At 50.1% G+C, this 12,163-nt stretch overlaps 5 protein-coding genes across 5 annotated transcripts; 3 read left to right on the forward strand and 2 right to left on the reverse strand.

Annotated features, from left to right (window-relative positions):
* Window positions 1–289: 289 nt before the first annotated feature.
* Window positions 290–3,637, reverse strand: AO090023000108 (coronin; the record flags this gene model as incomplete). Its single annotated transcript, XM_023235421.1, has 10 exons — window positions 290–565; window positions 623–1,331; window positions 1,380–1,841; window positions 1,900–2,003; window positions 2,061–2,109; window positions 2,163–2,305; window positions 2,375–2,434; window positions 2,492–2,520; window positions 2,974–3,064; window positions 3,443–3,637. 10 exons carry the CDS (start codon window positions 3,635–3,637, stop codon window positions 290–292), a joined length of 2,118 nt encoding a protein of 705 aa, XP_023090443.1.
* Window positions 3,638–3,964: 327 nt separating this feature from the next.
* On the forward strand, window positions 3,965–4,608 carry AO090023000109 (uncharacterized protein; the record flags this gene model as incomplete). The annotated part of the gene is made up of 2 exons (XM_023235422.1): window positions 3,965–4,198; window positions 4,375–4,608. 2 exons carry the CDS (start codon window positions 3,965–3,967, stop codon window positions 4,606–4,608), a joined length of 468 nt encoding a protein of 155 aa, XP_023090444.1.
* A 163-nt stretch (window positions 4,609–4,771) lies between these two features.
* Window positions 4,772–6,427, forward strand: AO090023000110 (uncharacterized protein; the record flags this gene model as incomplete). The annotated part of the gene is made up of 2 exons (XM_001820639.3): window positions 4,772–6,199; window positions 6,251–6,427. The coding sequence occupies 2 exons, from the start codon at window positions 4,772–4,774 to the stop codon at window positions 6,425–6,427; spliced, it is 1,605 nt and encodes a 534-aa protein (XP_001820691.3).
* A 948-nt stretch (window positions 6,428–7,375) lies between these two features.
* AO090023000111 (uncharacterized protein) lies at window positions 7,376–9,056 on the reverse strand (the record flags this gene model as incomplete). Its single annotated transcript, XM_023235423.1, has 3 exons — window positions 7,376–8,195; window positions 8,522–8,642; window positions 9,029–9,056. The coding sequence occupies 3 exons, from the start codon at window positions 9,054–9,056 to the stop codon at window positions 7,376–7,378; spliced, it is 969 nt and encodes a 322-aa protein (XP_023090445.1).
* Window positions 9,057–11,050: 1,994 nt separating this feature from the next.
* AO090023000113 (uncharacterized protein) lies at window positions 11,051–11,655 on the forward strand (the record flags this gene model as incomplete). The annotated part of the gene is made up of 4 exons (XM_023235424.1): window positions 11,051–11,056; window positions 11,110–11,202; window positions 11,265–11,409; window positions 11,468–11,655. The coding sequence occupies 4 exons, from the start codon at window positions 11,051–11,053 to the stop codon at window positions 11,653–11,655; spliced, it is 432 nt and encodes a 143-aa protein (XP_023090446.1).
* Window positions 11,656–12,163: the final 508 nt, after the last annotated feature.

The following is a 12,163-nucleotide window of genomic DNA, read 5'->3' on the forward strand; positions in this document are numbered from 1 at the left end:
CATACGATTGAGCTGATGATATCGTCAGGGAAACATATATATTTATCATAACCGATTAACCGCACATATCGTCAACTTCTATCATTTCCGCTCAAGAAAACCAGGTAGAACAAGAAACAAAGAAGCAAAAATGGTATTTGCATTGACATTGCAATCATGCTGTCAGTCATAATGAAAGGCATATAACACGATATCGATGGCTATGGACAAAACGAGAGACGGGTCTTTTGTAAAGGAATCATTCAAGAAGAATACAATTATTAGAGATACCAAGCCAGAGACGGGCTGATTAGCTCAGCCTGGCCTCGAGAGCCACGATCTTCTCGTTCAGGCTTTGTATCTGTTTCTCTTGGTTGGTCTCGAGGGATTCAATCGTCTTGGTCAGACTCTCGATCTGCTGCTTCTGTTCGTGGACTTCATTCAGTAGGGGGCCGACCATGTGGGTAAGCTTTTGGATTTCGCCATGGAGGGCGCTAGCGGCCGTATTGGTGAACTCGGGAATATTGAATCCGGAAGATGTATCGACCGGGGTGCTGGCAGCAGGGGAGCGATCATTATTCTGGGCCTGTTATTGTGGTTAGTTATACTGTGGCAATTGGTTCAACCCTTGGATGATGCTTACTGGAACAGGGGTTGACGGTTTGGAAGCCGTTTGTGACCTGCTCTCCTCCCTTTGGTGCCATGCGCTTGTCTTGACTGGCGAGGCAGACTCTACGGTACGAGCTTCCCGCTCGACGGGCTTAGGTGCCTCGTCAAAACTGGACTCCTCAGCTGCGGGCTCCGCGTCTTCCTCGTCGGCAAACTTGTTCACCATGGCAGCCATGGAAGCGCCCTGCTCCTTCATGGACGGGGCAGGCTTATGTACAGGAGTTGGTTCGGGCTCGGGCGCCTTCTTCACCGGAGTCGGCTCTGCCGGCTTGGGCGCAGGTTCTGCCTGAGCTGCAGGGGCACCCAAGGTCTCAGTAGGCTTGTCTTGTACACCGGTAATCTCCTTCAGACCCTCTCCTTCATACAAACTAGCCATGGAAATCTTCGGCGGGATGGCTTCTTTGCCAGCGAACCATTCGGATGGGCTCATGGCGGGTGTCAAGCCGACTGTGGGTGGATAAATATCATCCTGGAAGGTCTCGGCACGGCGAGGAACGATGAAAGAGATCGGCTCAATGTAGGTATCTCCGACGGTCTTGAAGGCGCGGGCTACCTCATTCTCGTGCATGTTAACACCACGCTTCGGCATGAAAGCAATGCCACGCTGAGGATCGGCCGACTTGTATTCGGCAAGATATTCGAACTTATCATTCTCCAATTCGAAATAACGAATGTTACCGTCACTAAATGGTGTTAGATCACTTTTGAAATGTACCACAAGTCTCACTCACCCTCTGCCAGCCAAATACAGGCACTGGGTGCCATCGTCCCAGAAGGGCATGCAGACGCCAGAGATGGAATCAAGGACCTTGAATCCATTAATGGGCTCCGCAGGAGCGCGCATGTCCCACAATGCGAGCTGGCGGTCGCTCATCCTGGAGAAACCGGTGGTCGCGATCCGGTCATGTTCTCCAAGCCACACGACACGGCTGTTCTTTGCACCCGAGTGTCCCTGGACCTCATGCGCGGGACGTTCCTGACGTGCATCCCAGATGCGAAGCTTCTTGTCACGGGAGGTGGTGACCAGAAGGGAGCCATTGGCACTCCAGGACTGTGAATAAACCATATCGCCCACATTCAACGTGAGCTTGGCAGCACCGGCCTCGATATCCCAAATCTTAACAGTGAAGTCGCCGGAAGACGTAGCCAAAACATTTTCTGCCGCAGGGTTGAAGAGCACATGCCCGATTTTCCTGTAATGTTGTTAACCGTTTACTGTGCCTAAAGTACACGCAGTGGTGAGTAACTGACTTCGGGTGACCGCTCAGCTTTCCGACAGGCGCAATATCCTGAACATGATCGAGATCGACATCGGGGCGGAGGGTGAAGTTTTCGGGTACGCGCCACAGGAGGGCCTAGGTAGTGTTATTTAGCATTGAGATTGGAACCCTCGGATTAGTCTCGGATTGTACCTTGCCGTCATCGGAACCGGATGCAATCAGGTCATCGTTAAAAGGGTTCCTAGGTGTGTTGGCTTTCTGGATTGGCTTGAATATGAAGTGACCGCTGCTCACCAGTCGGTATCCAAGACTGCTGCAGTATGACCGCGGAACAGAGGAATTTTCTCAGGCAATTTGCCTCGCTCTTCCAGGGGAATGACGGCAAAAGCACCACCTCCACCAGCTGCCCAGTTTACAGACAGGTACTTGGGGTTGACCTGGACTAGTCGTTAGTTCATAAGGCGCGGGTCAGGGGGGTGGTCGGCGTGGAACGGAGGCGGGCGAACCTTGACGAGATTGCTGTCCCAGGCATTTGCGGACACGCGGAGGTTGTCATAACATTGCTCCTACAGGCGTTGTCAATGGGGTATTGGTATTGCGATGCCGAGAAATTTGCTGGGTACCTTTCTTGTGTTCCGCCCGAAGACGTGTCCTAAAATGATACCTGTCAGATTGCGGGCAACATCAAAAAGAGGGGAGGGAATGTAATGGCATCTCACGGTATTTAGAGGAACGGACGAAACGACCAGACATCACGCTGTCACAGATTGAGACACGACAAGAACCGTGATCACGACAAAGGAAAAAAGCAAAACCGAACAGGAGGAGAGGAGCAATTGGAAGGGCAACTATGAAACAGGGAAGCTGTCGGTCTGGGAAAGTCGACGCCGTCCACTCTTAGTCTGAAAGTAGGTCTTCGGTGGGACGACCCGCACGCGGGAGATGGATTCACTGGGTGACGGTTGCAGGCAATGGGGATCCACGCAATTTAATGATCAACATCAGAGTCAGTAGCCGTTCAATTGTTGAGAGCCGATAATCCGATTTCGCATGAAAGTGAAAAATTGATCTCAACCCGGACATCTCGTGACGCTGGTATACTCACGGTATAATACCGTGGTAACGCTAGGTTTCTTATGGCATACACGATTAGTTGTACTCGGAGGAGGGTAAGGTATCAAATGGATACGATACGCCTAGCCTTCATTGGGACTAGTGCCTCCCCGCCGCAAAGTGGCTGAGTCAGAGCCACCCAGATGCCCCGATTTGTTCATTTTGTTTACCGCCTTGCGTTACTCCAGAAACCGGCGCTTGGATGGTAAACGACAAGCCAAACTTCCAAACCAAACTCAACATCCAAAAGAGTCCCCGGCGACTTGACGACCCTCGCGCTACTTGCCATGCGGGACCCCTCCTCACTGCAATTTGTCGACAATTGATGGTGATTCGCTCTTCCCCGCTTTGACTTCTCTCGTCTGTTTGTATAGCTTGCAGTGTGTTTTTCTTTGCGTTCTAGACAGTGGCTCCGAAAGCTCCTGCCTTTATCTCTCCGCTCTATTTGAGTATCCTCTTACCGGTACCAGCAATTGTTTGTTTTTCGTACATGATGGATAATGAGAACTTGGTAATGATGCCCGACATGATAAACTTGAGTCTCCGACATGACTGACACACTCCCAGTCGCAATCCCGAGCCCCTGCCCGCACACGCATACCCGCCGCTGGGCTCAGAGAAATGAGCTCGGCTAATACTAATTCGCGGTCAGGCATCTTGCCGCCTGGCTCAATTGCTAAAACTTCGTCGCGTAAGTCAGATAACAAGCAGGGTTAGCAGGACTGTAGCGCTCACAAGGACAGAACCGACTCGTCCGAGGAGTACCACACAAGGCGCCGAGACTACCAGAGCTAGAGCAACGTCCACGACCTTGTCCGGAAAACCTCTGGGTCGTGCGAATTCTCATGCAACGACTACCTTGACTAGATCCGCTTCCACTACCTCACGAACTACCAAAGCATCCCCCGCCACCGGATCTAGTACGCGACCCCACTCAGCATTATCACGCCCTCAGACTTCGCTAGCCGGCGCCCGAAGGCCCAATGGTCATACAATTGCCCGGCCAGCAACATCGTTGGATACCCATCATGAGGAAGACTCAAGCATTTTGGGGAAGAGAAAGGGTAGGCGACAATTTCACTTTGATTCCCCTGATTTCGCAATTCTCGCAAACCCGTCATTATCAGGAAGCATACATGCACATGTCCCACAAGGTCGGTCGGGAGCTCAGCGGTATTCTTCTCAAGAATATGAAGGGCCCGTGCGACCTGATTACCGTGAGATATCCATAAGCAGCGCTTTAGATCTGTCAGCCACGGGCCCTCTTCCCACCAGGACGCTGGACCCAAAGACTTCTCCCATGCATAGGACGTTCGTGCCCCTTGGATTAAATACACCTACTACTCCCACCCCTTCGTACAAGCCCCTATCACCATCTAAACATTCCTCAAAGAGGAAACCTCCTCCTGTGCCTCAGTTTCTCACGAAAGATTCCATGATCACCTCTTTTAACTGCTCTACAGGTGCCGAATGGGACCAGGAAACACGCGAGAAGACGATGGAAGAGTTCTTCAACGCCTTTGTCTCTCGAGTAAGTCAGGCTGGCCAAGAGAGTTTCGGGCTCAAAGAAACCGTGGAGCTGTACAAATCAAGAGGTAATCATCCAGGATCCACCAATAGGCTGTAAAGGTGCTCATATCGTTCGATTTGCAGTAAACGAGCTCGAACAGTCGCGAAAAGATCTCACCGAGGCAAACCTGGCCTTGCGCGTCGAACTCGAATCAATGAAGGCTCGCATAGGAACAGCGGAAGGCGCTTTACACGATGCCCAGAGAGAACATGAGCTCGCGATGGATGAGTTCAGTTCGCGCCAACGGCTCGAAGTTGAGACCGTAAGAGCTGATAGCAAGAAGAAACTAGATACCATAGTTGCGCAGCATGAAGACCAGCTCTGCGAATTGAAACGGCGATTCGAACGTGAATTGGACGACGAAAAGGCCTCGCGACTTCGTGAGATCAATCAACTTACATCGCAGACCGCCTTGGATACACAACGTTCCCAGATTGAGCTAGACAGGAAAGATCGGGAAATCGCCTCGCTCCAGAACGACGTGCAAGCCCTACAACAAGAAATTGAGCGAGAGCGCAAGAGCACCCAAGGTCTCCGGCAGAACCTGGACACAGCCAGTAGCAATAGCGTGACGCTAGAGTCGTCGATTCGTGCGCTCAAGGCTCGAATTGAATTCCTGGAGTCCGGCCGTGAGGAGCAATCTCAAGCATTTGAGCGGTTGAATCAACAGATGATGGATGCCCTGGCCGAGACCAACGCCACCAAGGACAAGTTGCGGAAAGAGGAGACCCTCCGAAGAAAACTACACAACCAGGTTCAGGAGCTCAAGGGCAACATCCGGGTTTTTTGCCGTGTTCGACCGTCTTTAGAGACTGAGCCGCAGACGGGCATCGCTCAGATTCAATACCCCGATGCATCTGAAGAGTGCAAGGAGATCAATGTTTTGGGACTGGAAGAGAAGAGCAGCCTGGGCGCCGTTACCAAGAAGAACAACAACTTCGCCTTTGATCGGGTATTCGGGCCGTCAACCCAGAATGCGGAGGTATTCGATGAGATCAGTCAGCTTGTCCAAAGTGCGCTCGATGGCTACAACGTGTGCATTTTCTGCTATGGACAGACCGGTAGCGGTAAGACCTACACTATGTCTTCGTTGGATGGCATGATTCCACGGGCTGTACACCAAATCTACGAGACTGCCACTAGCCTCAAAGAAAAGGGTTGGAGGTATACTATGGAAGGAAACTTCGTGGAGGTGTACAATGAAAATCTGAACGATCTTTTGGGCAAGGCGGAAGAGCTGGACAAGAAGAAGCACGAAATCCGGCACGACATGCAACGCGGCAAGACGATCATTACAGATGTTACCACTGTGCGCTTGGATTCGCCCGAGATGGTCGAAAATATCCTTAAACGTGCCGCAGCCAATCGTTCGGTGGCTGCTACAAAGGCCAACGAGAGATCATCGCGGTCTCACTCCGTCTTCATCCTGAAGCTCATCGGCGAGAATGACATTACCGGCGAGCGCAGTGAGGGAACGCTCAATCTGGTGGACTTGGCCGGTAGTGAGCGACTGAGCCACAGCGGTGCAACCGGTGAGCGACTGCGGGAGACGCAGAATATCAACCGTAGTCTGAGCTGCTTGGGCGATGTGATTGCCGCATTAGGTCAAGGCAAGGACGGCGGGCACATTCCCTATCGCAATAGCAAGGTAAGTTCCCCTGACTTTTCCGGTGAGAATCAAGGTACTAACAAGATGCAGCTTACCTACCTCCTCCAATTCTCCCTGGGAGGAAACTCGAAGACGCTCATGTTTGTCATGGTGAGTCCACTGCAGGCACATCTGGCCGAGACCTTGACCAGTCTCAAGTTCGCCACAAAGGTGCACAATACCCACATTGGGACAGCTAAGCGACAGGCGCGTGTTCGTGATTGTTAATGATACCTTGGATGGCGATTGACGTTAGATATCCCTGCCTTTAAGCCGGTGTTTGGAGTTCATCGTTGAAGATACACCCCTTTTCTGGTTCTTTTAGGAATACTGTTTCATGTACGGACTTGTTTAGCTCTCTTAATCTCAAACTTCTTTCTACTGTGACTTTATCTCAGCATGCACATCTCGAGATCCCATAGCCAGAATTAGACTGCGGCAACATCCTCAATGTTGTGGCTACTCTACAGAGAGCTATCTCAAGATTCTAGAAGATGATCTCTATTCTATCTGGGAACCTGGTCTAGAATTTATACATGACAACGCTCCTATATATACAGCTAACATGGTCAAACGTTGGTTCCAGGATATAGGGATTTCTACTGTCGATTGGCCGCCTTACTCGCCTGATCTTAACTCTATTGAATATACCCGGTCAAAGCTGAAAGAAATGATATATCAGCTTGACCCTGAGATGGTGATATATAAAGGAACTGAAGAAGCTTCAAAAGCACATTTTAGCGCTTCAATAGAGCGTGCGTGGAATGAGATATCTGAGGAGTTTTTTACTAGGTTGGTGGAGTCTATGCCTAGGCCGCGAGGCGTGTTGAGGAAGTTATTGAGGCAAAGTGCTGGTATACCAGATATCAGTCAGTGAAAAAGTAGATTTTTTAAAAGATTTATTATTTTTTTATATATATTTAATTTATTAGTAAATCTCTAATAAAATGGAAGAATGGTGACCATTTCGGAAAACTAGATGATTCTGATGATTCGGGCGCCATACACGGAAACTTTTGCTCTTCTAGAACTGTATTGTATTTATCAAGCGACTTCCAACACCCCCTGCATTAACTTCACCAGCGGCTTATTATCATTGAAGAATGCAGGGCTAACCTCCCTAGTTTCATTCTCCAGATTGTATCAAGATAGTCAGATCTAAAATAACCAAGTCTCCTAGACACACTCCCCGTATAAAGCAGAATCGGGGCCACGCGAAGTATTGAACAACAGCTTCTGAAACTTGTGCACAAGCATTCGAATCCGCACACGCATGAATTCCTCTGGGTCGTGCCAATCGAGTCGCAGACTTAAAGGCCCAGAGGTAATGGTTTGCCGGAGGCACTCTGAGCGAGCACAACTAAACTCCCACCCGCGGTTGAACCTGGCCAACATTTGGAAAAATGCCTCTGCGTGCTTCGGAGACAGAACGACACCACCTCGCTGACAGATGCTCATGGAAGTAGTCTGGGACATGTTGGAGGCGACCAGGGAGGCCACTTTCGAAAGGCTGTAAGGGACATAGAGCTGTGAAGTTGCATGAACAATATCAGTGGTGCCGGATGCTAGATGGAGGAGGGAAACATTGGCAACAATATCCACGGGTACTTCGTCTATGATGCACTTCGGGTCAGCTATGCTACATAAATGTTCAATTCCATGATTGTCCGTCCGTAGAAGTGATTGAACATAGGAGTGAAGGGGAATTTTCAGGTCGAAGCCGTAGAATCTGTGCGGGTGCCGGAGGGCAGGACCAATGTTGGAGGGACGGATAATCAGGGTGGAATAATGTTGATTGTCTTTGCGATCTAGGAGCAGCTGCTCCAGGAGGTACTTGGCCAGGGCGTAGGGGGCAGGAAACTCGAGCATATTGTAGCGCGTCTGTCCAGTGGAGACGATCTCCTGTACCTCCTGCAGGAGATTGTCTCTCTCCTTCGTAACAGCCTTGTTGTCCAGGTGGTAGATCTTTTCCTGAACGGTACCCCAAGGGAGGAAGCTATTCACATAGGCAGTGAACACATGTAGAAGACGCTTCAGATGGGCAAGTATGTCAACGGCAAAATCCAGCTTATCCAATCGGTTACACATTTCGATGCCAATAAGGCTCCAGAGGCCTTCCGATTCCTTCAGAGAGGTACCCACATTGGGAAGGTGGTATTAGCCATGCCGCACGATGGTATATCGCTACCTCCTGGGCCGGATTCACAGCACCATGTAGAGTTCTCCCCCGACGCGTCCTATCTCTTGGTCGGGGGTCTTGGTGGTGTGGGCCGTGCTATATCTACCTGGATGGTAGAGAACGGCGCGCGCCATCTCACATACCTCTCGCGCTCGGCAGGAACAAGTCCCGCCGATAAAGCATTTATCAAGGAGTTACAGGAGCTGGGGTGTAGTGTCGAGTGTGTTCGTGGGAGCGTCGCAATCATAGAAGACGTCCGTAAAGCTATAACAAGATGTCGAATGCCATTGAAAGGGGTTTTCCAGATGTCACTTTCTTTAGAGGTATGTACAAGCTCTAAACGCTAAGCATCGAGTCTCTTGGAGAGGCAAGAAGATTCGGGGTGAAAATAACGAACTTCACGCTAACTCAACATATACTACAGGATCGCCCATTTCCAGATATGAAATATGATGAATGGAAAGCTGCCCTTGCTCCAAAGGTCCAAGGAACGTGGAATTTGCATGACGCGGTGGCTGACATACAATTGGATTATTTTGTTCTCTTTGGGTCTCTCGTTGGCACTTGCGGACGTCCTCACCAGGTGAATTATGCAGCCGCGAATAGTTTTCTGGAGGGATTTTCACAGTACCGACAACAGTTGGGCCTACCATGTTCTGTGCTGTCCCTCGGGCCCATTGAAGAAGTGGAGGTTGTTAGTCGCGACCCAAAGATGTTGCAGACAATGCGAGGGGCCGGGATCTGGCTGCTGAGCGAGGCTGAGCTTTTAGAGGGACTACGGTTTGCTCTTCTCGAATGCCAATTTCCATCATCCAACCTCGAGGCTCCCTCCAAAGTTGGTACTCTCCCTGACAAGGTTTCTGCTCCGCTGCTAGTTGGACTGGGTAGCATCAGACCCATCGCAGACTCCAATCCCTTGTCGCTGTGGGCGACGACCTGCGCTTCTCCAGGTATGCGCAGTTGACTACAAGTGAGAGCCAGGAGGGGTCTCAGTCCCGTAACAGTGCCCTCCGGGACTTGATTGCGGGATTCAGGGCGGATCCATCTACTATTCTGCGGGAAGATGCGCGAGCCCTCCTAAAACAAGAGCTGTGTCTGCTAATCGCGACGTACTCCGTCGCAGCACAGGAGATAGATGCGGAAGAGAGGCTACAGATGCAAATCGACTCCCTCATGTCGATTGAGATCCGAAGCTGGGTTCGGTGTAATATCCAGCTAGATGTCAGCCTCCCGGATATTTCCAAGGCTAAGACATTCGGTGGTTTGTTGGACTTGATAATGGAGCGCCTTAAGGCCAAGTATCTATCTAGTAGCAACTAGTACATGCCGTGGTCCGCATTCACGCCATGGATTTGTGCCACAAGTATATAATAGCCATATCTCTTTACATTTGAAGATAGATACAATGGGAAACATTTAATGAACTAGTTAGAAGTAGGCGAGAATATAACTAGGTTAGATTAGGTGAATCGGGTCAGTTGTAGGATGTTTTGACCATGGAGGTTCACTTCCGACACCGCAAAGGCGCGGATAATAGACCAAAACCGTATGTTCTCCCCATTTGATGTCTATCCCACCACATAGGGTTCTCGTACTTACCGTCTGCGCAGTACTATCTTTTTGTTTCGCGAAAATCCTCTTCCGATTCTGTGTCCCATAAGCCACATCCTGGCACGCGGCATCCGAGACGACGCAATTCAAGTAGATGGGTTCAGTCACGCCAAACCTTTCTTCTCCACCGATATCATGCCGACGTGTACATTCTGCTACGCCGTAAAGGACAAACGTTCGAATTTAAATCCACTGACAAAGCGTGGCCCCTATCGCCGGAGGATATTGTACTGCGCCCACCCCCGATCGCTCTTGACCATGACTGACAGCAAGTGGCAGCAAAATTCCTTTCCGTTGCCTATTTGAGTGACGGCTGATGATACAGTCTGTCAGCAAATGAACCGGAGAGCTCGGTTAGAGACCAGTAATGATCCACAGTAGCTTCGTATCTGCTTCTCAGTATGGTCGGCCAAGCCCCTCTTGCACAGTCCATCTAGAAGACAGCCCAGAGAATGCCTAGCACGGACATCGAGTTAGGCGGAGGGCTGGCTGGAAGAAGCCGTGTGAGCCACATACTAGCGCGTTCTAACAAATCTCTGGTATACAGTGGCGCTAATAGTTAGTAACTTACCACCGTACAAGTAGGCGATGTGCCGATGATCTGTCAACATGCAAACTCAAGCGGCCTAGCGATGGTTCAGTGACCCTTCACAACATTGTACCTCAGCTCCAGAAGGAGCGCCATGTTCCGGATATCCTTACCTACAGCAGAAGAGGAGCTTCCAATAGTACGAACTGTGGGTCAAATATATGCCGAGTAGTGCGAAAAGATCGTACTGATCCCTGTGGGGCTCCTCGTATTATCATTTCCTTCTAATATATTGATCCGCTCCTTCACTTATGAGGACACGGCGATCATCGCCAACGCAAAGAATGACGGTAGTTGGTGATAGTTATGTCTATCATGATTATTAGTCTGAGTACTTCCCCCCTATCTTAATATATACGTGCCTGCTCACCGCTGTGTTATATAAATCGAACGTCTTCCCCTCTACCATTTCCTCTCTATCCTATATTTCATACTCATTCCGTCCACTGAAATCGCACGCTAGAAAGAAACCATGAAGGTAAAGGATCAATACTTCGCATCAGCGAGAAATGCTGCTAATAGAGGGTGTAGTTCATCTCTGTTGTCGCTCTCCTAGCCCCCGTCGTCCTGGCCGCCCCGCAGGCGAGGGATGACAGTGGCTGGATCGGACTCATCAAGGAACAGGTGTGGCCTGCCAACTACTGATTACAATTTTGAGCCTTTAGCTAACTAAATATCGCTAATAGTGCCCTAATATGTCAGAGCAGTGTGTTGGTATTGCTATGGAGGCCCACAAGCCGCTGTCTGATATTGGTCAAATTACACAGGCCATGCCGGCTTGTACCCCAGCCTATGTGGAATGTATCAACCTGATCGCAGGCGACGCTTCTGGTATGTGTTCCAGACTCAATAACACACTCGTACAAGCAACTGGCTAACCGCAGTCCAGATGTTTCTACTTTTCCGCAAGACGTCACTCAAGGAGAGCTCGCTACATGCCTCCAACGAATTGCGCCTGATCATATTAAGTACTTTCTCGACAATGACCGCGCTTACACACCGATTCCGTATAACCAAAACTGTGCATTGCGAGAGCTGCACCGCGTAGCGCACGTTGAACTGGGTCCCTTGGCATAAGAATGATGGCTATTGGGAAGATTGTCAGGGACCTCCAAGCTATATAGTTGGGAATAAAGCTGGATGATAGCATTGATCGGCATGTTTTGTCCGGCATTAGTTTGGCTTGCTCGCCGAGCCTTAATAAGGATCGCCATCGTTGAATCTGAACTCTCGTCCCAGCGCCGCCGGACTCTATTCCCGCGCCTCCTCATTGACTAGCCACGTATCTCTCATTCGTGATCTCGTATACAATGCTCTAGGTTCCATACCAGTAAATAGCAGTGGATGTATCGCCGACACCATGACAGCAGCGCCTGTCTTAAACTTAGGTCATTTCTAATACCGAGTCTTAGGTAGATCGCCATTAACGGCGCTGTTCGTGGTCAAACTCATCACCGTAGGCTAGCTGGAATGACTTAATATTTCAGCTCTCCTAATATATAGAAATAATAGTCTCGACGTTCGTGAACTCGCTGCTTGGCGATGCGCCGCATTGTCTTCGCGAACTGACTGTACTTGGCGAGAT

Source organism: Aspergillus oryzae, chromosome 3 (genome assembly GCF_000184455.2).
Source record: "Aspergillus oryzae RIB40 DNA, chromosome 3".
In the NCBI taxonomy this organism is placed as follows: domain Eukaryota; kingdom Fungi; phylum Ascomycota; class Eurotiomycetes; order Eurotiales; family Aspergillaceae; genus Aspergillus; species Aspergillus oryzae.